The 23,271-nt window shown below is 43.3% G+C and overlaps 1 protein-coding gene across 1 annotated transcript in view; it reads left to right on the top strand.

The window, feature by feature from the left end:
* The window catches only part of ptprfa (protein tyrosine phosphatase receptor type Fa), a 200,230-nt gene extending 178,026 nt beyond the window's left edge, over positions 1 to 22,204 (top strand). The window contains exons 26-32 of the mRNA XM_081380153.1: positions 56 to 341; positions 3,449 to 3,627; positions 9,321 to 9,447; positions 10,278 to 10,403; positions 10,486 to 10,640; positions 11,315 to 11,450; positions 20,801 to 22,204. Of these exons, the coding sequence (XP_081236279.1) occupies positions 56 to 341; positions 3,449 to 3,627; positions 9,321 to 9,447; positions 10,278 to 10,403; positions 10,486 to 10,640; positions 11,315 to 11,450; positions 20,801 to 20,869 (1,078 nt within the window). The 3' untranslated portion in view covers positions 20,870 to 22,204. The remainder of the gene's footprint in view (positions 1 to 55; positions 342 to 3,448; positions 3,628 to 9,320; positions 9,448 to 10,277; positions 10,404 to 10,485; positions 10,641 to 11,314; positions 11,451 to 20,800) is intronic.
* Positions 22,205 to 23,271: the final 1,067 nt, after the last annotated feature.

Genomic DNA, 23,271 nt, shown 5'->3' with positions numbered 1-23,271 from the left:
TGCACCTGTGAATTCAATCTAAATGTGAGATTTCCCTTGTGTTTTTCCATGGAAGCGCTGGCGTGGGTCGGACGGGCTGTTTTATCGTAATAGAGGCCATGCTCGAGCGGATGAAGCACGAGAAGTCAGTGGATATCTACGGTCACGTGACCTGCATGCGCGCTCAGAGGAACTACATGGTGCAGACAGAAGATCAGTACATCTTCATCCACGAGGCCCTGCTGGAGGCCGCCACCTGCGGGAACACCGAGGTCCCGGCGCGGAGCCTGTACACACACATCCAGAAGCTCACGCAGGTGTCGCCCGGAGACACCGTCACCGCCATGGAACTGGAGTTTAAGGTCAGAAACACACACATATTCTCGAACATCTTCCTAACCTGGCACGACACAACAGGGTTCCAGTGTCAGTTCTTCTCTCCTCACTGAAAGCAAAACACTGCATGAAAGCACAAAATCACAGCCTGTCAGGATGAATTTGATGATTAGGATACAGCTTCGGATGTTTGTGCACGGAAAACTTCCCACACAGCGCGCAAGTAATGAATTAAGCTCCCTTTCGCATCTTCTTGAGCTTGAATATTTCAATTAGCAAGGCTGAAACGTTCATGACAATTCAGCACTGTCCCTATCAACTGTCCCGAGCGTCATTTTCGTTGGCGATTGACACCATTTCATATATCCGCCAACGCCGATTTTTACTTGCTTTTACTTGCATTTGGCTCTTGGCGAGTGTTAATTTTAGTCCCTGCTTAGAGGTTTATCTTGCCTTTTTAGTACAGTTGGGAACAGGGTTATTATCATTTACAAAAAATATTAAAACGTTTTTGTTAAATTGAAATAATCCTGAAATAAATTTTAAAAATTATAAATATTAGATGAAAACTATAAATGTTACCTAGGCAACTAAGTGAAATACGTTTCAACTTGAGCGCTAAAATGACTAATTGGAAATAAATAAAAACTAAAATTGAACTGAAACTAAAACTGAAAATAAGATAATAGTAATGTTAAAAATAATAACGACAAAGCTCATAACAAAATATATAAATATAAAAACTAATTAAAAATATGAAACACTATAATAATATATAAATAATACTAATTGGGATTGAAAAGCAGGTTTTGTTAATGGAACAATTTTGACTTCATAACTAAGCCAGTTATAATAGTTATAATAAGCATGTTATAAAGTCAGAATTGCGTGATATAAACTCGCAATTACTAGAATAAAAGTCTTATTTTTTATTCTGTGGCGGAAACATGCATCCATAGACTTCGAATCTGAAACTGAATTGGTAAATTCCTTATGATTTGCGTGTCTAATGATAAAGGTTGATTGCATTTTCTCAGTAATACTACAAGAAAAAGCGCTGTAGACAGAGGAAAGCCATGCACATTGAAATTCTTTGCAGAAACATCCTTACTAAAACAAAGGTGCACTTTTTAATTATTCAAATAATGCTGGGAGCTGAAGGAGAAGCTGAGCGTCTGTATCTGAGACTGGTGAGAGTTAAAGCTGAAAAACTCCTGCACGACTGGGCTTTAACACACAACATCTGTCCTCAGAGGCGTTCACGGCCCCAATGATGAGGCTCAGAGATGTTTTACATGTAGGATCATTATAGATGTAATCAGGTTTTAAATGCTTGATGTTGTGAAGAATCAGTGCAGTCGGAGCTGTGTGTTGACACATTTGGGTTTCCCTGCACAACATGAATGACTTTAATGGGCTGTTTTTTTTCCCATGATGCTTCCTGGTGACACGCTGAGATTCAAAGAGCACATATCATTTGAAGTTTGAGAACAAAGCCACTCAAAACATTCATTCTTTGCCAGAGAAAGACGTCAAATGTTGACAGTGGAAAACTGCTTTTGAGTTCAACTCATTTCTGAGCTACAAATACTTGAAACTTAACTTCTGAACCCAGAGCATTCCTTTCTTTTCAATGATCAATTCTGATTCTAATATCTAAAACACAATGGGCCCTATCTTGCACCCAGCGCAATTGACTTTGTACACCGACGCATGTATCATTCCTATTTTGCACCCGCGCAAAGCGCGCTTTTCCCTCCACAGAAGCACGTCGCTAAACTAGGGAATGAACTTGCGCTCCCTGGGCGGTTCAGCGCAAACGTTCCTTCATGCTATTTTGCAGGTTTAGAAAACAATTGCGCCACTAACCAGGAAAAAATAGTTTAAAGTCAGTGGCGCGTTGCGCATGTTATTCATATGCTATTTTAAGGGCGCATGCTTGGCCATAATCAATGTAGCGTGTGCACAACGCGCATACACTTTGATTCTCTCATCTACACAGAAGCAGCAGTTTTCATTTTTTGCAAATCATACATTATTACGATAGATAGATAGATAGCTAGATAGATAGCTAGCTAGATAGCTAGATAGATAGCTAGCTAGATAGCTAGATAGATAGATAGATAGATAGATAGATAGATAGATAGATAGATAGATAGATAGATAGATAGATAGATAGATAGATAGATAGATAGATAGATAGACAATTTATTATAAAAGCATAAATCTAGCTTACACATTTACCCAAATTATCATACACCTTAATTTGGGTGGGTTTCTCCATCCCCAACGTCCCTGACGAGACCGTTGCTCTCCTCGGCGGTGAACCGCTCCTGGCGCGCGCCTGGCAAATCCGCAGTTATAATAGGAATCCGCTTTAGAAAAAGCGCGCCTGCTCTTAAAGGGAATGTGAGATGACGCTCTGATTGGTTTATTTCACGTTACGCCCAAACCACACCTATGAATAATGAAGCTACTTCAGACCAACCCATTTTAGATTTGCTCCTGGCACAAGAGTCATTTATCCCGCCGGGAAAATAGCAACAGCGCCAAGACCCGCCCACAAAGTTACTTGCGCTTTGTGCTTTGACACTTGCGTTTCAGATCGTTAAAATAGGGCCCAATATAATGATGCCAAATAAGATGTTTGGGGTCGGTACGTTTTTTTTTTTTTTTTTTTTATGTGTTTGAAAGACTCTTCGGCTCACCAAGGCTGCATTTATTTTAGAAAAAAAGAAAGAAAAACAGTAATATTGTGAAATATTATTATTAATTGAAAGTAACTGTTTTATCATAAAATATATATCTTTTAAACTGTAATTTATTCCTGTGATCAAAGCTGAATTTTCAGCATCGTTATTCCAGTCTTCAGTGTCACATGATCCTTCAGAAATCACTCTGATATGATGATTTGATGCTCAAGAAACATTTCTGATGATTATCAATGTTGGCAACAGTAACGTGATGCCTCATATTTTTTGGGATTCAATTTAATGCATTCCTCCTGAATACAAATATTAACTTTAATATTAAATATAAACTTGCCGGCCCCAAACTTTTGAACTGTAGTGTGCATTTGTCTATTTCACAATTTAAGAGCACTATAAATGTTTTATGTCTTTTCACTCTGCAGAAACTGGCCAACTCTAAAGCACACACCTCCAGATTCATCAGCGCTAGTCTGCCGTGCAACAAATTCAAGAACCGACTGGTCAACATCATGCCCTTCGAGTCGAGCCGTGTGTGTCTTCAGCCAATCAGAGGAGTGGAGGGGTCCGACTACATCAACGCCAGCTTCATCGACGGATACAGGTGTGTGTGTGTGAGAATCAGGGTTGTGCGATTGCAATTCAGTAAATTCCTCTTCCTGTCATTTGAATTCAACATCCTGTGGTGAGGACATTTTAAGTCAAACTCACACTCCTGAACTGAAAGGGAGGCAGATCTTAAATTCAGAATTATGCCCTGTTATAAACAGAGATCTGAGAACCAATTGAGAGCAACTGTGACTCCGGCTCTGGAGAACTGGGATAAAACATGGCGTGTTCTTCTGAAGCGAGTCTCTCCATCTCTTTGACTCCTGCTGGATGTGACAGCTCAGAGTCATGGCCCGTCTCGGAAGTCTGCGTCTGCGTGTCTACTGCCTTTGTGCTGCTAGTTGTCAGGACAAATTGTTCTTATTGGCAGGACTGTCCATAACTGGAGCGCTATCAGCGCTGGGAATCAGAGCGGCCCTGCGGCCACGAGCTGACAGGTGATGAACACAGTTCAGCGGACAAATAATAGGATTACCCGTCATGAGGAGTCTGGTCTCCATGCAGAGCTCAATCTATCACACACACACACACACAGATAAACGTTCAGCCGACTGCACTGGGTTTGATCCAGCCCACCACTGAGACAGAGTTAAAGGTATAGTTCCCAAGGGTTCTGTATTAGGTGTTCTGTATTTATATGGATTTCTATATTTTCCAACCTGCAAAGGCTGCGATTTAATTATATACATATATAGTCTGATGCGTTGTGTGTTTCAGAGTGAAGCAGGACACTGTTCATTTACACGTGAGCAGCTCATGATTCAATGTTTGCAGTGTCTTGGAGCGGCTCGGTTCGCAGTAAATGCTGACGCACACAAACTCCATCTCTGCCAACGCTGTGAGTTTGTGGCACTTAAAGGATTAGTTCACCTCAAAATGAACATTTCCTGATAATTTACTCACACCAATGCCATCCAAGATGTTCATGTCTTTCTTTCTTCAGTGGAAAAGAAATTAAGGTTTTTGAGGAAAACATTTCGGGATTTTTCTCCACACAGTGGACTTCAACGGTAACCAAATTGTTGAAGGCCAAATCAATGCAGTTTCAAAGGGCTCTGCACGATCCCAGCTGAGGAATGGGGTCTTATATCGCGAAAAGAGTGGTCATTTTCAACAAACAAAAAAACAAACAAAAATGTATATACTTTTTAACCACAATTGTTCGTCTTGTGCTGGTCTGCAACGCGCCAGGCATTATGTAATCACGTTAGAAAGGTCACGCTGGACGTAGCGGTCTCCTCCATCTGCCTAAGGTCTTCATCTGTGTACTTAAGGGGTGAAAAACTCCATCTTATTTTCTCCTCCAACTTCAAAATCGTCCGACATCATTATTTTACCTTTCTTGTTAAAGGGCGTTTGTATTAGTCTTCGCATTTTCACTTTGTTAATAATTGTGTGGTACTTCCGCCTACATCCAGTGTGACCTTTCCAACGTGATTATGTAATGCCTGGCGCGTTGCAGACCAGCACAAGACGAACAATTGTGGTTAAAAAGTATATAAATTTGTATTTTATTTAGAAAATGACCACTCTTTTCGCGAGATAAGACCCCATTCCTCAGCTGGGATCGTGCAGAGCCCTTTGAAACTGCATTGATTTGGACTTCAACAATTTGGTTACTGTTGAAGTCCACTGTGTGGAGAAAAATCCTGAAATGTTTTCCTCAAAAAAAATTAATTTCTGTTCCACTGAAGAAAGAAAGACATGAACATCTTGGATGGCATTGGGGTGAGTAAATTATCAGGAAATTTTCATTTTGAGGTGAACTAATCCTTTAACATGCATTTGAAAATGCAACATTACCCAGCCATCTTCCTAAATATGAAGAGCTTCCTAAATATAGAAGCGCTTATATATCTGGGGTTTTTTTAATTTAAGATTGTCCTGCATTTTATTTTACATTTTACTGTTATTCTGTAAGATAAAATTATTATTATTATTAATAATAAATTGTCTTTTATTTTATTATTTTTCTTCTATTGAACACAAAATTAGATGTTTAGCAGAAAGATGACGATGCTAATTACAGTTTAGCACTCATATAAGTACGACCACAGAATCCTGCAGCTGACCAATCAGATTAAAGTATTCCAGAGAGTGTAATAATAGTATACATAGTAAACACATGCTTATTTTGTTAGTAATGACTGTCCATATCACTTCTTTCAGTACTGTCTGTCCAGTGGATTGTGCAGTAAAAAATCTCATTGAAGAGTTTCCTGTGAATGAAAACCTGGAAAAATGGATATTAAAATTGCATTACCTAAGACAGTACAACCTACTCAATGGACCATACAGTCTCATATGCATCATATAAAATATCCCGTCTCTGTGACTGTAGTTCTTGGGATGCATTGCAACTTTCTGCCACAGGGAATGTTTGCAGCAGTGCTCAATATGAATAATCCTTTAATAACATTCAGAATTCAATGTGAAGTACTTCCATTGCTGCTGAGGGGTCATGTGATGAGGTGGAGGGAGGAAGGTGTGTCAAGAATCTGCGCTCATTATTGGCCCTTAATCAAATTAACGGCCAATCAAAGAGCTCCCACTGCATCTGCTGCCCGACTGAAGTATAAACAGAGTAATTGGCAGTAATCGTGTTTGTAATGAAGGACAGAGGGAGAAGGGCTTTCACATGCTTTTAGCTTGATGAGCGTGTGTGTGCGTGTGTGTGTGTGTGTGTGTGTGTGTGTGTGTGTGGTGGGCAGCAATTTCCTTTCCTGTCATTTAGTGAACAAATGAGGCTCTATCACACCTGTGAGGTGTGTGTGTGTGTGTGTGTGTGTGTGTGTGTGTGTCTCAGCCTCCTTCAGCATATGTTGGATGAATGCGGTTTTCTCCCAGCATGCCATGTGTGAAGATGCGTTCACTCATTCAGTGATTTGCAGTGACCAGGGGCGTAGCAACCGGGGGGGACGGGGGGGACACGTCCCCCTCACTTTTAGAAACCGGTGATTCTGTCCCCCGCATTTTTTTTTTTCGGACAAATGCACTGATTAAAACAATTTTTAATATAAAAATAAAAAATAACCAGGCAATCACCGAAAACGTGTGTGGATGGATGGATGGATGGATGGATGCGTGTGGAGGAATGGATGATTCTGTTTTATTTCATTTGATGTAAGTGGCGATTGATAGCCTATAGTTGATAATAATATAGGCCTAATGTGCGCTGTCGAGGCTCGTGAAGTTATAACATTTTAGAAACAATATAGCCTAGTTAAGAAACAATATATAGCTAGGCTACACACGACCAGCTGTTTTCCTGAATGCCATCAAGATTGAAACCGTGACTGGTTTCATAACAGTTCAATAAACAAACAGTTAAAATTAACTTACAATAATTTTACTTGATGTACTCAAAAATGTACTCACTTACATTTTAGTCGCAATGACTGTTTTTGCTCTGTTTCATCAGCGAAAATAGTCCCAAACAAAGATCACAGCAGAACGCGCATCTCACAGCAACACTCGTTGCATTACTGAATGATTCAGCGTTTTGAACAAATCGGTTGAGTCAAAGATTCAATTACCCATTCATAAACTGCCTCATTCTGAATAAATCAGCCGTTTGAACGAATCGTTTGAATGAATGACTCAATGACTCGCTCATTAAGACGGTCGCCTGCCGCCTCCTACTGGCGGTTTAGTTTCATAAAGTATCATTCTTTTCAACATTCCTTATTTGTATATTCAAAAATATTTAAAATAATCTAATTTAATACAGTTATATTTTTTCAATGTAAATTATTTAATTTGATTGGTAACCGCCTAGTGTCTTATTATTTTAATTGAATATATTGATCAAATTTAAGAATTTAAAATGAAAGATGGAGCATAAAATTAGGGGGAAAATGCCTTTATAAAAGGTACAAAAAAAAATTGTGTTTTCAAACAGTGATGTAATGAAACATTGACAATTTAAGTTTGAAGGGAGTAAAGCCTCTGTTTAGGCTATAAGGAAATGTAATTTTGCCAAAAGAAGAACTTTTATTTTAAATAAATGTTCATTTTAAATCAGCCTACTTCAGTGTGATATGTTACCATAATTTGAATAATTTGATACCAGAATTTGAATAATTGTAATGTGATGATCAGATGCAGATATCTAAATCAGAGAATATCATCGGGCGGTTTGCGGGTGGATTATTTATTTTTAACAGTGGATTCGGGTGACTCAAAGTGCACCAGATTAATGAATTTATCTTTAAAATGTACAAAATTTTCTTCAGGGGGGGCATGCCCCCGGACCCCCCTAGAGGTACCAAGCTCCACCAACAAAAATAATGTGGGAAACACATTAGGGTATATGATGATCTACAAAAAAATACACATTTAATTATCTTATTATTAAACATTATTAGGATTTTACCACCTCCGCCTCGTTTTGAGCCAGGAAAATGAACATCACCTTTGGGTCACGTCCTATGGTCACATACAGCTTTTGTCCCCCCCCACTTTTATAATGGCTGCTACGCCCCTGGCAGTGACCGAAACAAGCCGCAGTCAGTGAGAGTCCGCAACTGTAATGATTGGAAATGTGGGCGTGTCTAGTGATGTTACATTTTATGCAAATGAGCAGTGATGTGATGCGCCAACCAATGGGAGTAAAGACAGTGGATAGATAATATACTGTAGTCCAATGTCAGCAAACAGAGAAGTTCATGATACAGGTACTTTGAGCGATTTCACTGTTCTATATAATTGTTTTTTACCACATTGATATATGATATTTATGTAAGATATACACCTCACAGTAATATAAATATAGATCAAAAAGTTAACCAAAACAAACTGGATGGATGGATGGATGGATAGATAGATGGATGGATGGATGGATGGATGGATGGATGGATGGATGGATGGATGGATGGATGGATGGATGGATGGATGGATAGATAGATAGATAGATAGATAGATAGATAGATAGATAGATAGATAGATAGATAGATAGATAGATAGATAGATAGATAGATAGATAGATAGATAGATAGACAAAGAAAGACAAATAGATAGATGGATGGATGGATGGATGGATAGATAGATAGATATCTCAAGATTTCTCAAGAAAACATAATAATGTATGTAAAACTGTCAGTGTTCTGTGTGAGTTTGATTCAGGCTTTGATCATCTGATGATATGTTGCATTATTCATCTACTGCAAAGTACACAAACACCTTCCCCTCTAGAATGTGTAGAGTAAAACAATAGCCATTTAACCAGCAGCAGGAACACTCAGCATGACCAACAGTACAGTCACTCAGAGAGAAACCGGCGCTGATAAAATCACTGGAAGACGAGGAGTCTGCAGAAGGTGGATTAGACATTTACTCCACTTGTTCAAGCACAGCAGAGATGCATTTGCTCAAGTTTATCTAAAATAAAAGCTTGATCAGAGACCTGAGGATCTCACAGCAGGATATGAGCGCTGGAAGCGTCCGCTAGTGCCAAACGGTACAGAGTTTGAGTGATCTGGAGCTCTTCTGCCTTCACACACTCTCTCACTGCATCTTTATCTCCTTCTCTCTGTCTGTCGGATGTGTTTCTGCTCACGGTCACGGAGCCGCAGCGCCTCCTGCTGTTAGATTAGAGGAATCACTCCTCCCTCATGGAGAGAGCTGCTGTTAGCGGACTGTGAGGATTGGTGTGTTCTTAAACTGTATCTTCATGTGTTGTTCCTGCAGACAGCAGAAGGCGTACATCGCCACGCAAGGCCCTCTGTCTGAAACCACAGAGGACTTCTGGAGGATGCTTTGGGAGCACAACTCCACCATCGTGGTGATGCTGACGAAGCTCAGAGAGATGGGACGGGTGAGTTGTGACAGATTCGCACATTCCTGCACACATCAATGAACCAAGACCATGTGAGTGGCCCATTTTACTTCTGTGATGTGATTCAGAGCTAAACAAGATATTCAACCAGGAATTCACTGGGAATCGATTGGTTTGTGAAAGGATGTGCTGTCAACTTTAAGGCAGGGTTATTATCATTAACTAAAACTGAACCTAATTCTAATTTCGCATCCCAAACTGACTAAATTTGCTACAGCCTTTCTAAAAAAATGCAGTGATATTTACAGCATTTTTGTTTTTGTAGTTTTGCAATAAAAACCTAACGATAATCATTATGTAGTCATGCAATTAGTATTAGTGACAGTAAAAGTACAGTTACTGTAAACAAAATTTGCATAATTACTGAAATCAGTTATGGTCCGGCAGTTGAACACCATCCTTAGGTTAATGTTTTTGTGGCCGAATTATGCAGAAATGCAAGCTGCCACAAATAATGCCGGAATCTTATTATATTTGCATTCGTTCTTGCAATTGAAAGATCACAAAGTCCTTTGAAGGGACTGATTTAAGTGTAGCAGATAATAATAACAATCTAAACATGCAATGTGGATGTTCATTTGGGGGGGAAACTCTGCTGTAATTAACACAATAATACTGTTAATGAAATGTTAATGATGCTAAAAATCAGCTTGTCTGCTGTCCTCGGGCTGTCCTTCTGTGCGTTACATCTAAGGGACAAAAGGCAAGAAACGTAGAAATCAAAAGATGAACAAAAAAAGCTTTGGGATTTGGACAAAGCAATTAAGTGTGAACCACTCTTTTAACCACGTGTGTGTTCTGTTTCACAGGAGAAGTGTCATCAGTACTGGCCTGCAGAAAGATCTGCGCGATACCAGTACTTCGTCGTGGACCCTATGGCTGAATACAACATGCCACAGTACATCTTACGAGAGTTTAAAGTCACAGACGCCCGGGTGAGTTCAGCAGACGTGAGCGCATGACTTCAGCTGTGCTGTCTTTAAAATACACTCTTACAACACACTCTCTCTCTCTTAGGATGGTCAGTCAAGGACGATCCGCCAGTTTCAGTTCACCGATTGGCCAGAACAAGGCGTGCCAAAGACAGGAGAGGGCTTTATTGATTTCATTGGCCAAGTCCACAAAACCAAGGAGCAGTTTGGACAGGACGGACCGATTACAGTTCACTGCAGGTGAGAGGCAGAGTGAACGTGTGTGTGTGTGTGTGTGTGTGTGTGTGTGTGTAGTAGTAGTGCTGCGTGATAAATTAAATATTCACATATAATGTGATTTTCAAAATGTTGTAAATCTCTGTCAAAACTTTACTGGATGTATCTAAGAGCTCATTTTGTATCTGTACATGGGTCAATAAGATTTATTATTTTTCAAATAAATAAATATTGTAATACAGTAAAAGTATTTAAAATGTTACAGAAGATTTCTATTTCCACAAAAAATATTTTCAACATTGATAATAATCGGAAATGTTTCTTGAGCAGCAAATCATCATATTAGAATGATTTCTGAAGGATCATGTGACACTGAAGACTGGAGTAATGATGATAAAAATTCAGCTTTACATCACAGGAATAAATTACATTTACAAATGTATTCAAATAGAAAACGGTGATTTTAAATTGTAATAATACAGTATTTTTGCAATATTACTGTTTTTACTGAATTTTTTTAGCAAATAAATGCAGTCTTGGTGAGCAGAAGAGACTTACAAAATCGTGTTTTTTGGTTTAAACGGTAGATCTTGTGTTTGTGTGCTGAACTGCTCTCTCTCTCTCTCTCTCTCTCTCTCTCTCTCTCTCTCTCTCTCTCTCTCTCTCTCTCTCTCTCTCTCTCTCTCTCTGTGTCTCAGTGCTGGTGTCGGCAGAACTGGAGTCTTCATCACTTTAAGTATTGTCCTGGAGCGGATGAGGTATGAAGGGGTGGTGGACATGTTCCAGACCATAAAAACACTCCGCACGCAGAGACCTGCCATGGTACAGACAGAGGTAAGCTCACACAATCCTCACACTCTCTGGTGTAGAAGGAATGGTTCAACTGAAAATGTAAAAGTTCTCATGTTGCTGCAAATCAGGAAGGAATGAGGCTGAGAACATGATCCACTTTTAGGTAAAGCATTAGTTCAAGCTCCTCAGGGCGGTTTAGCCTGTGCTGCTGTGTTTTAAAGAGGACCTATTATGCCCATTTTCAAAGTCTTGAATTGGTAAAGTTGGTTCTCTTACGAGAGGTTCTCTCGTATTGCGTAGTTGCTTACGCTACGGGAAAGCCTTTCTTTCTCGAGATACTGAAGCCAAAAATTATCCTTAATTTTTATAATCTTGTCAACGCAGTGCGGCAGCCTGCAGACCTAGGGCAAGCTTACTAGCGTGCCCATTGGCTGCCCTGCGGCAACTGCAGCAGCCTACCGCTGAGCCCTTGGCGTGACGTCACGACCAATGAGCGCGCTTGGCGCGCTTAATGCGTCACAGCCCGCGAAAGGGGTGTGGCTTAGCGTATATAAACAGGGCTCGGAGGCTGCTTCTCTGATTTCTGTCTTTTCAGCGAAGCTCTACGCATCGCTGCTCTCTGAGGAAGCCGCCGTCGAATCAAGCGACCAGCACGCCGAGGATCTCAGCCTGAGGACGCCGGCCGCCTTCGCCGCCTTCAGCTTTCCCTGCCTGCTTCGCTATCCGGCGAATATATCCTTTTACTGCTCTGTGTTGTATGTGTTTGTGTGTTCGCCCCGCGACACACTTTGCATCTAAAAGAGCGCGAGGCGTTGTTGCAAATGCCTCGCTCATCCTGTGGCTCGTGCAGAGCCGCGCTCAGCGACGGAGACCGCCACGTGATCTGCGCTCTCTGCCTGGGTTTCGACCACGCAGCCCGCGCCCTTCACGGGCGGCTGCGAACAGTGTGAGGACTTGCCGATGTCGACCCTGCGGGCTCGACTCGCCATGTTTCACGATCCTCCACCTTCTCCGGCTGCCTCTTCCGGGCCGCGTAAGAAAAAACGCCGCTCTCAAAGGCCTTCCGAGCCGGTGGTTATAGCTGAGCGCTCGCCGGAGCCCCTCCCGCGAGCCTCGCTCTCTCCTTCTCCCCCGCCCTTCACCGACGCGCAGCGGCCGGCCTCTGCCCGCACTGCCGTCGCCTCAGGGGATGAAGCAGACCAGCTGGTTACTCCCCTCTGTCAAGCCGCGCAAACGGCGCCGCTCACAAGGGATGTCAGAACGGACGGTCACGGGCTATAGCTTCCTTTACGTTACAAGGAAGCTACCCCCCCCCGGATGACGCACGCCCTCTCCCCCTCTGTTCGAGCCGCGCAAGGCGCCGCTCACAAGGGATGTTAGAAGTAGACGGTCACGGGCTGGCTTCCTTTACGTTATAAGAAAGCTACCCCGCGTCTCGGTCGCGCGCGTCACTCTCCGGCCACCTCCGTTTCTCACACATTTCTCAGTCCCCTCCTAGCTCAGGCGACTAGAAATATCTATATTGCAGTAAACGAGCCTGTTATACACGCACGCCTGCAAACAAACGATGTCACAGCACATAATGACATCTTCCCGCTCTCTCTCCCTTTGTTCGAGCCGCGCAACTGCGCCGTTCTCAAGGGATATCAGAGCGGACGTCACGAGCACCGGCGAAAGGAGGAAGAGAGAGTGTTTTCGTCCCGCTTAGGCCGGACTTCCTCCAATCCTCGCATATTTCTCAGTCCCCTCTAAGCTCAGGCGGCTGGAAATACTATTATTGCAGTAAACGAGCCTGTTGTAATACACGCGCGCCTGCAAACAAACGCTCGGTCATATGCTCGCACTGACTGGAAGCTCATGTGTGCCCCTGTGGCTCAGTGGCAGAACATTAGACTTCCGCACCAGAGACCCGTGTTCGAATCCGGCTCTGGCAGCAGAAAAACTTTTTTCTGCTTGCTTCTCTCGAGCTCGCGGCCAGCTTTCTTACATACAGAAAGCAAACCCGCATCTCACGGGATACATATTTCTCAGTCCCCTCTAAGTTCAGGCGGCTGGAAATACTAATACTGCAGTAAACGGGCCTGTTTTAATACACGCGCGCCTGCAAACAAACGCCGAAACGAAACACGACGCTCGGTCATATGCTCGCACTGACCAGAAGCTCATGTGTGCCCCTGTGGCTCAGTGGCAGAACATTAGGCTTCCGCACCAGAGACCCGTGTTCGAATCCGGCTCTGGCAGCAGAAAAAAAAAAAAAAAAAAAAAAAAAACTTTTTTCTGCTTGCTTCTCCGAGCTCGCGGCCAGCTTTCTTACATACAGAAAGCAAACCCGCATCTCACGGGATACATATTTCTCAGTCCCCTCTAAGTTAGGCGGCTGGAAATACTAATGCTGCAGTAAACGGGCCTGTTTTAATACACGCGCGCCTGCAAACAAACGCCGAAACACGACGCTCGGTCATATGCTCGCACCAACTGGAAGCTCATGTGTGCCCCTGTGGCTCAGTGGCAGAATTTTACGCTTCTGCACTGGAGAACCGTGTTCAAATCCGGCTCTGGCGGCAGAAAATATTTTTTCTGCTGTCTTCTCCGAGCTCGCGGCCAGCTTTCTTACATACAGAAAGCGAACCTGCATCTCACAGGATGGTGCTTGAGTATTTATGAGCGTCTAAACATATGAGCCATCAAAGCATTTGCTCTATAACGCCGATGGTGTTACAAGTGTAGAAAATGTGCCCACTCCCATGTGCTCACTGCTACACACAAACACGGTCCCCATGGTAACGCGTTCAGAGCGCTCTCTCATAAAGCGGTCACACGCCGCTCGAGTAATAAGTGTAGTAAATGTGCCCACAACTCTGTGCTCACATCTACCTGTAACTCGCTCTGCCACTCGGTTACCCCGGGCAACAGCGGCTCAAGCCGAGGGTGTTATAAGTGTAGAAAATGTGCCCACTCCCATGTGCTCACTGCTTCACACAAACATGGTCCCCATGGTAACGCGCATAGAGCGCTCTCTCATAAAGCGGACACAAGCCGCTCGAGTACTAAGTGTAGTAAATGTGCCCACAACTTTGTGCTCACACCTACCCGCTGCTCGCTCTGCCATTCAGTTACCTCGGGTCGCACACCCTCTAAGCTCCCAAACTCTGGCCGTGTCATAAGTGTAAACTCTGCGCCCGCTCAGGTGCACGCGCACTCACTTTTAGACATTACAATCCCCACGCCGCTTTCGCGCCAGGGGTGTTTGTCAGCAAATCGCGCTCCATCCTCTGGGACCGAGCTACCGAACGCTGTACAGCCGGCCAATACTGTTTACCAGCCCCCGTGTTCGAGCACCAGCGGCGCGCACGCCGCTCCATCCTCTCTGATACAGGTTCCCCAATCCCGCGCAGCGCGGCGATCTGAACCCAGAGACCATTCGACCCCTAGCTATGCATGCGGAAGCATGGGAAGCTATTCAGGGCGCGTCAGAATGGGTGCTGAGTACTATAAAACACGGCTATTCGCTTCAATTCGCTCGTCGCCCTCCGCGCTTTCTAGCACAGACGGAGACGAAAGTGAGTTCAGAAGCTGCGCACCTGCTTCAAGCCGAAATGGCAAAGCTACTGCGCAAAAGGGCTATAGAACAGGTTCATCCTTCTCTAAGCGAGTCGAGCCTTTACAGCCGCTACTTCCTCGTACCCAAGAAGGACGGAGCGTTAAGACCTATTTTAGATCTGAGACATCTGAACAAAGCCCTCATGAGACGGCCGTTCAAAATGATCACAACCAGAAAAATCCTCGCGCAGATTTGCCCAGGAGACTGGTTTATCTCTCTCGATCTAAAAGACGCATATTTTCAGATCCAGATAACTCCCCGTCACAGGCCATTCTTGAGATTCGCCTTCAACGGTCGAGTATATCAGTACACAATCCTGCCCTTCGGCCTGTCTTTGGCACCCCGTACTTTACGAAATGCATGGACACGGCTCTCGCTCCCCTGAGAAAACAGGGAATGCGAATACTGAATTATCTGGACGATTGGCTTATTCTAGCGCTGTCAGAGACGGAACTTGTGTCTCACGGAACAGCGCTTCTCAGCCATCTGGAGGATCTGGGTCTCTCGGTCACTGGACCAAGAGCTCGCTATCGCCCCGTCAGTCAATTTCCTTCTTGGAATAGAACTGGACTCGGTGGCTATGACGGCCAGACTGTCGGAGCAGCGCGCGCGCCGCATCCGCCTCCTCGCCGCATCCCTCCAAATAGGCAGCCGGGTTCCGCTGGGGACATTCCAGCGTATCCTGGGGCATATTGCCTCAGCTGCAGCAGCGCTCCAGCTGGGCTTACTGCGCATGCGCCCGCTTCAACGCTGGCTGAAAGCGCGCGTGCCCCACCGAGCCTGGGCGGCCGGCGGCTTGCGAGTCAGAGTGAATCAGAGCTGCTTTTCAGCCCTGCAGCCCTGGCTGGCAGCCGAATGGTATCACACAGGAGTGACTATGGGAGTGATTTCACACCGGAAAGTTGTCTCGACAGACGCTTCCAACCTAGATTGGGGAGCGCTCTTCGAAGGCAGACCGGTCTATGGCCGCTGGTCAGACCAGGAGAATCTCCTACACATAAACTGTCTAGAGATGCTCGCGGTCGAGAAAGCTCTCAAACACTTCCTCCCATTCCTCCACGGTCACCATGTTCTAGTCCGCACGGACAATACATCGGTAGTGGCCTATGTGAATCGCCAGGGCGGTGTCAGATCAGACGCTCTGCACCCTGGCGGAACGCCTCCTCGTGTGGGCTCAGCACTCTCTGCGCTCGCTGAGAGAGCCGCGCATGTGCCTGGCCACCTGAACGAGGGCCCCGACAGACTGTCCAGGGACAGCGTTCCCCCTGGGGAGTGGTCTCAACACCCCCAAACAGTCCAGTCACTGTGGCGCCGTTTCGGCAAAGCGAAAGTCGACCTTTTTGCGTCAAAAGACAACGCTCATTGCCCAGAGTTCTTCTCGAAGAACGAGGACGCGCTGGCCCAGACCCGGCCCAGCGGCCCGCTGTATGCTTTTCCCCCGGTCTCTCTGCTGCCTCAGGTCATCAAGAGAATCAGGGAAGCGCGCCACACAGTGCTCCTCTTAGCCCCATACTGGGAGAACCAAGCTTGGTTCCCGGATCTAATACAGCTGGCAGACTCAGCCCCCTTGCCGATACCGGTGAAGAGAGACCTTTTCTCTCAAGCCCGCGGCTCGATATGGCATCCCCATCCAGAGCGCTGTCTCTGCATGCGTGGAGCCTCAACGATTACACGCTGATCTGCCAGACGGGGTCATGAACACGATCATACAATCTAGAGCCCCCTCTACGAGGCGGCTCTACATGTCGAAATGGTCAGTGTTTAACAGATGGTGCACTGCTAAGGGGCTCGATCCACAGACATGTGGGGGTATCGCGAGTACTGTGTTTCCTTCAAGAGTTACTGGACGCGGGCAGGTCCCCCTCCACGCTCAAAGTCTATGTCACGGCCATTTCAGCGCTCTCTGTTCAGAGCTGGGCCGCGCATTAGGAAGGAACGAGTTCGTCATCCGCTTCCTTAGAGGAGCCAGGAGGATGAACCCCCCGCGACCCCCCTCGGTTCCTATGTGGGATCTTTCACTGGTCTTGGAGGCCCTGAAAGCGCATCCCTTCGAACCCTTGGAAACTGTGGATATGAAATACCTCACGCTCAAAACCGTTTTTCTGATAGCACTGTCTTCAGTCAAACGAGTGGTGGAACAGCTCTTTGTTTCGTTTGGCGGGCGCACCAAGGGTCTCGCCGCCTCGAAACACAGCCTGTCCAGATGGATAGTGGACGCTATTGCTGCTGCTTATGCGTCTAAAGACCTGCAGTGCCCATTGGGCATTCAAGCTCACTCCACCAGAGGCATGGCCTCGTCGTGGGCGTGGTCCAGCGGGATTCCCATTCATGACATTTGTGCAGCGGCAGGCTGGGCCTCCCCCTCCACATTTGTTAGGTTTTACAACCTGGATGTTCCCGCCTTGCAGGCGAAAGTGTTATCAGTCTAAGTCTCGCGTATGCCAGCCCACTATCTGTGCGCGGGCTACGTTGTGTGATTTAGCTCTACTGGTTGAGCTGCACTATGCAGGGAATTGTCAGTTCGGACCGGCCGTGCCGCTCCTAACCCCCTAGTGTGTGCTTATGTACGGCGCTAGCCCTCTTCGGGCCGCCCGGCTCTCTGCTATCACGTTCCCCGGGCTCTCCCTGGGACTCATTCAGTGGATGCTGGGCGCGCACGGCGTTGACAAGGGCGTTCCCGTAGCGTAAGCAACTACGCAATACGAGAGAACCTCTCGTAAGAGAACGTTTCGGTTACTCACGTAACCTCTGTTCTCTCTAGAAGAGGGAACGAGTATTGCGTAGCCCGCCGTGCTCGCACCACGAGCTCATTTCGCTTCATGCGACAGAAACCAGAGAAGCAGCCTCCGAGCCCTGTTTATATACGCTAAGCCACACCCCTTTTCGCGGGCTGTGACGCATTAAGCGCGCCAAGCGCGCTCATTGGTCGTGACGTCACGCCAAGGGCTCAGCGGTAGGCTGCTGCAGTTGCCGCAGGGCAGCCAATGGGCACGCTAGTAAGCTTGCCCTAGGTCTGCAGGCTGCCGCACTGCGTTGACAAGATTATAAAAATTAAGGATAATTTTTGGCTTCAGTATCTCGAGAAAGAAAGGCTTTCCCGTAGCGTAAGCAACTACGCAATACTCGTTCCCTCTTCTAGAGAGAACAGAGGTTACGTGAGTAACCGAAACGTTTTCATGCCTTTATGTTCATAAAACGCATTATGAACATTATCCCCATATCCCGCATTTCCCCATATTCTCCATTGTTGCAGCTCGTCTCTTCCCAGTCTGTCAGTAACGCTCTGTTTAGTTCCTGTCTCTCTGAAGCCCCTCCTTCTGAAAAGCACACTGTGCTCTGATTGGTCAGCTGGATCAGTGTGTTGTGATTGGTCGAGCGCTTTGAGTGTGTTTGGGAAATGTCCCACCCCTTATCATAAACACCAGTTTCAACACACACAGTACTAACTAACTCAACCAGGCCCCGCCCCTTTATTCTGCTAATTAATTATTTAAATGAGGAATATTGTGACGTGTTCGTTCCCAGAAGAAACTCAAGACTACAATGGAGGCGTTTCAGGGAGTTCAGAAACACTGACACTGATATAGAGAATAAAGGGCTGTTCACACCAAGAACGATAACTATAACGATATTTGCGTCCACTCCAACGAACGATAACAGTCTGTTATTCTATGCTCGCGCTGCGGTTTGTACAGTGTGTACAAGTGTGTACAACATCATTAAACATGTTTTTGCTGTTCTTGTTGCATTTACACGGCTTTAACGAGCAGATGTCCTCAGCATGCTATGTTTTGAGTGAAGCTAGTGTAGTTGATCTAATCTAACAGTGAATTTAGCTGATGGAGTCAATATAGTGGAATAAAAACAACACCTAGTCTTTTTCCCCCGCAACTTCAAAGGAAGCAAGACAATGCTGTGGAAACGAGCGCTGGTTACCTGAGGTAATACTTCTCACCATTTATTCAGAGGGTGTGAACGATTGTTTGCCATATCCATTTTCTTGAAAAGGAGCTTGACTTGTCAAACAGTGCTGGATTTTTCTGGACCTCTGCGGTTAACTTCTCAACAATGTCGGCTGCCATTTTAAATGCGCGAGCCCTTTACATTAGAATGGATTCTGATTGGCTGTCACACTGTAAACCCGAATAAGTTAGCAGAACTCAAAAAATTTAAGGCAATCGATTGCCTAAATTTTTTAAAGTATTGAAATTCAAAGTTTTAAGTAAGCAGAACTTAAGATTTTAAGTTTGTACTTGAAACAATTAAAATCAGAGTACACTATTTCATACATTTAACTTAAAACCTTCATGCAATCTCAATGTGAACACTTTCATTAGTATTAACTTATAGTTTAAACAAGCTAGTTTGCTAACATACTATTAAGTTATCATGCTAACAATAGTATGTTATACAGCACTTGCTGTATGAGTACAACAATATAAAGATTTGATTTGCTCTCAAATGAAGCCGCATGCACCACTTGTCACCATGATGGTAACTATCCTAAAACCAACATTAACAGAAATTCTTCTAAATTAGCATAATAAAACATTAATCACTACTAAATCTCCCACTTAACATTAATCTTGCACAAAAAAACATTATATTACACTTAATTTTAGCATTTATTCTCCCATTCAAGTGCCATCAGCAAAGCATGCTGGGAAATCGACATCCCAGCCGTTTCAGTTAAACTTAAGTTTGTTTAAATTAAAATAAATAATTTCATAAAACTCAAAACAATGAAACAGTTTAGTTTACTTAAAATATATCAGTTCTGTGAACTTGAAAGAAAAAGAAAGTGCTAAATACTCATAAAAATTAATTTGACTGAACTAATTAGTTCAATTTAAGTTTGTCCTACTCAAACCAATTAATTATTTTGAGCGTTAGGGTTTAGTGCTTATCGTTCAAAAAATATCCCAACGATATCATTTCTCTATATTTAGGGTTTTACGGAAATTGAAATCTTTTCTATCTTTTGGTGATCTAGACACAGTCATTCATGCTTTCATTTCAACAAGGCTTGATTATTGCAACGCTCTGTATGCCGGTATAAACCAGTTTTCACTATTGTGTTTGCAACTGGTTCAAAATTCTGCAGCTCGCTTCTTAATGGGGAAGAAAAAACGTGAGCATATCACCCCTATTTTATCACATTTACATTGGCTACCGGTCAAATACAGAATTGAGTACAAGGTTTTAACTTTTGTATTTATGCATGGTCTGGCTCCAGTTTATATCTCAGACCTTATTTGTCCATACTCTCCCCGAAGATCTCTTAGATCATCCTCTGACAAATTATTAACCATTCCACTGTCTCGCTTGAAATCTAAAGGTGACAGAGCCTTTTCCGTATTTGGTCCTAAGCTGTGGAATTCATTACCTCAGTTTGTTAGGTTATCTTCTTCCTTATATGCATTTAAGCATATCTTTTTTCTCAGGCCTTTTCATAATTGTGTATATGTAGTCTTTTTTATTGTGTTTTTGTGAAGCACCTTGGTCAGCAGTAATGTTTAAGGTGCTATATAAATAAAAGTGACCTTGACCTTGACCTCTATATAGTTACTGTTATAGCTGTGCTGTGAACTCTGCTATTCTTTAATATTGAGAACGATTTTTAGAACTGTATCTTTATCGTTATCTTTATAGTTATCGTCCTTCGCTGGAGGGACTTTTGCAGAGCCTTTATGTGCTCAAACAGCAACATTACACACTAACGAGTTTACACGTTGAACATGTAAAACAGCATAATGGGTCCTCTTTAACTGTGTGTGTCCCGTGTGTGCAGGACCAGTACCAGCTGTGCTACAGAGCAGCTCTGGAGTACCTGGGCAGCTTCGATCACTATGCAACGTAACCACTCCCAGAACGCCCCAGAACGCCACATCCGGAGAGCCGCCGCTTCCTTCTGAGCCATAATCATCCCACCTATTCAGTCACCACAGCTGGAGGGAGAAAGAGAGACTGAGAGAGGAGGAATATCAGAAGAGAGGAGACATCACAGGACATCTTTCACTGGAATCACTGCAATCCTGTTCCTCTGTCTGAAAACAGCAACAAAAGCTTCGTTCTGGTCTCTAATGCACAGCTCCTGTCTCTGTATTACCTTATCATCATCATCATCCGCCATTGTTTTTATTATTATTATTGTATCATCAGTACGATCTGTCAGAAAATACAATATTTGTATCATTTATGCTGATCATTGCATATCTAAGGGGTTCTTTTTTATTCTTATTTGTTTCTTATATTATTATTATTCATTTGTGATTATTTTTTTGTATATGTTCAATTATTTTCAGCACATGTGGACATGTATTTTCACATGACCCAGGTTACTAATACTGTAAGAGGAGCATTCAGAGCTGCTGCTGATGATTTCTTACTTTTTATCATTATTATATTTTAAATGATCTACTTTTATTTGGTGGGAAAAGGGGAACTTTTATAAATAGAAAAAAAAAAAAAACCTTTTCACCTCCTGATACTTTATAAAACCGTATAATCAAACATAAAAGAGATGAAATGCTTACACCTGAGTTAGTTAAGGACACTGACTAAACTAACGAAACGAGGGAACACGTTCAGACTCGTTCTGCTCTGCGTGCAGTCGTTTTCTGGAAACCCTTCCATTCTAAAGGCCTATCGAGTGAAAGAAAGACAAGAAAACGGTGTTCTTGCTGCCACTGCAAAGTCCTTGTTCCATGCCGGGCCAGCTGAGGTCAAAGGTCAGCTTGTTTTGAACGACCTGCCCACACATGTACAGCCGTCACGTGTCGTTCCTCCAGCTGAACCTCTGCCATCTCTCATTGGCTCAGACTAGCATCTGAAGCGAGAGAAAACAGACGACTCGCCTCACAGGCTGAGGCTGGGAACCCGAAACCTCCTGAACTCTCCACATGTGGTATTAACAGCCATCTGATCATCTCTCACTGTGGCTCGTAAAGACAAATCTCCCGTAACGTCACGACAGCATCATTGGTCTGGAAATATGTGCATACTCAAGTGTTTCTTTCCTCATATGGCCTGAGCACAAAGGAAGATGAAAAATGCAGACATGGGATGAATTCATTTGACTTTGTGTTTACATGCAGACTAAAAAAAATGGCATTCAATCTGTTGTACAGGCAGTCTGTTTTCTATTTGTTAATAAAAAGGAGAGAAATATGTGTTAATAAAATGCTTAATTGGGTTTTGTACATGTTTCTTGTGAGGCTTTGCTGTATCCTGGTTCCTTCAGCACATTTCCAGAGGAACAGATGGTCCCTCTCCAGCGTGTGTGTGTGTGTGTGTGTGTGTGTGTGTGTGTGTGTGTCCTTGCCAGAGAGCCAGATCTCCGTCCATCTCAGTTTAATGTGAAGGCATGTGGACTGGATTCTGTTCTACATGATTCATTACTTGTGGAACACATGGAGACTTTAGTCCTCCTCCAAAAGTCTCCATTTATCTCTTGAATTTATATATTTGTGCCTGTATGGCTCTATGTGATGAGTGAATTTTAGAAATAATGTCTATTATTTATGCAGTCTACTATATATATTCACATTGGCAGTATATGGCTCTATAAAGGTTTATAGATATATTATTTGTACAATAGGCTATATCACATGTAAATGGTTGCATATGTATTTAATTCTGTGGGAGTATAAACTATTCTTTATGTTTGCATCCATATGACTCAGTAGAGATGTATTTCAGATATATTATCTGCATAATTGTATATATACACAGTTATTTGGCTGTGTATTGAGAGTTAAATAATCTATGACTAAAGAGTATTACTATCTAAATACAAATAATCTATATAACATTCATACACCTTATAGGCTACTCAGACATTACTTTATATGATATTTGAGACATTTGCATGTACAGGCTGAATGAGCTTTTTGTAATATGTATATGGTTAAACTATTATGTACAAACTATTTATGAACACTATAGTAGATACATCTATACAATCTAAATTTTCACATATATGTTACTCTATGAGATGCATGGATAGCGTGTACAGTGCCATAGGGATACACAGAGATGTATACAAACTACAGTATGTATATATATATATATATATATATATATATATATATATATATATATATATATATATATATATATGAAGAGTTCAGATGCAAAAGCCTCTAAGTGCCGTCTGAAATTTTCTTCTAGAATGATCATTTTTATCAAGCTTGTATATTTAAGTTAAGTAATTTCACTTAAATGGCAATTCATAGGTAATTTTCATTGCCATTTAAGTGA

Source organism: Scardinius erythrophthalmus, assembly GCF_964197995.2.
Source record: "Scardinius erythrophthalmus genome assembly, chromosome: 12".
Taxonomy (NCBI): Eukaryota; Metazoa; Chordata; class Actinopteri; order Cypriniformes; family Leuciscidae; genus Scardinius; species Scardinius erythrophthalmus.
Note: the sequence above shows the minus strand (reverse complement) of the source record. Positions and strands in the feature narration are given on the sequence as shown.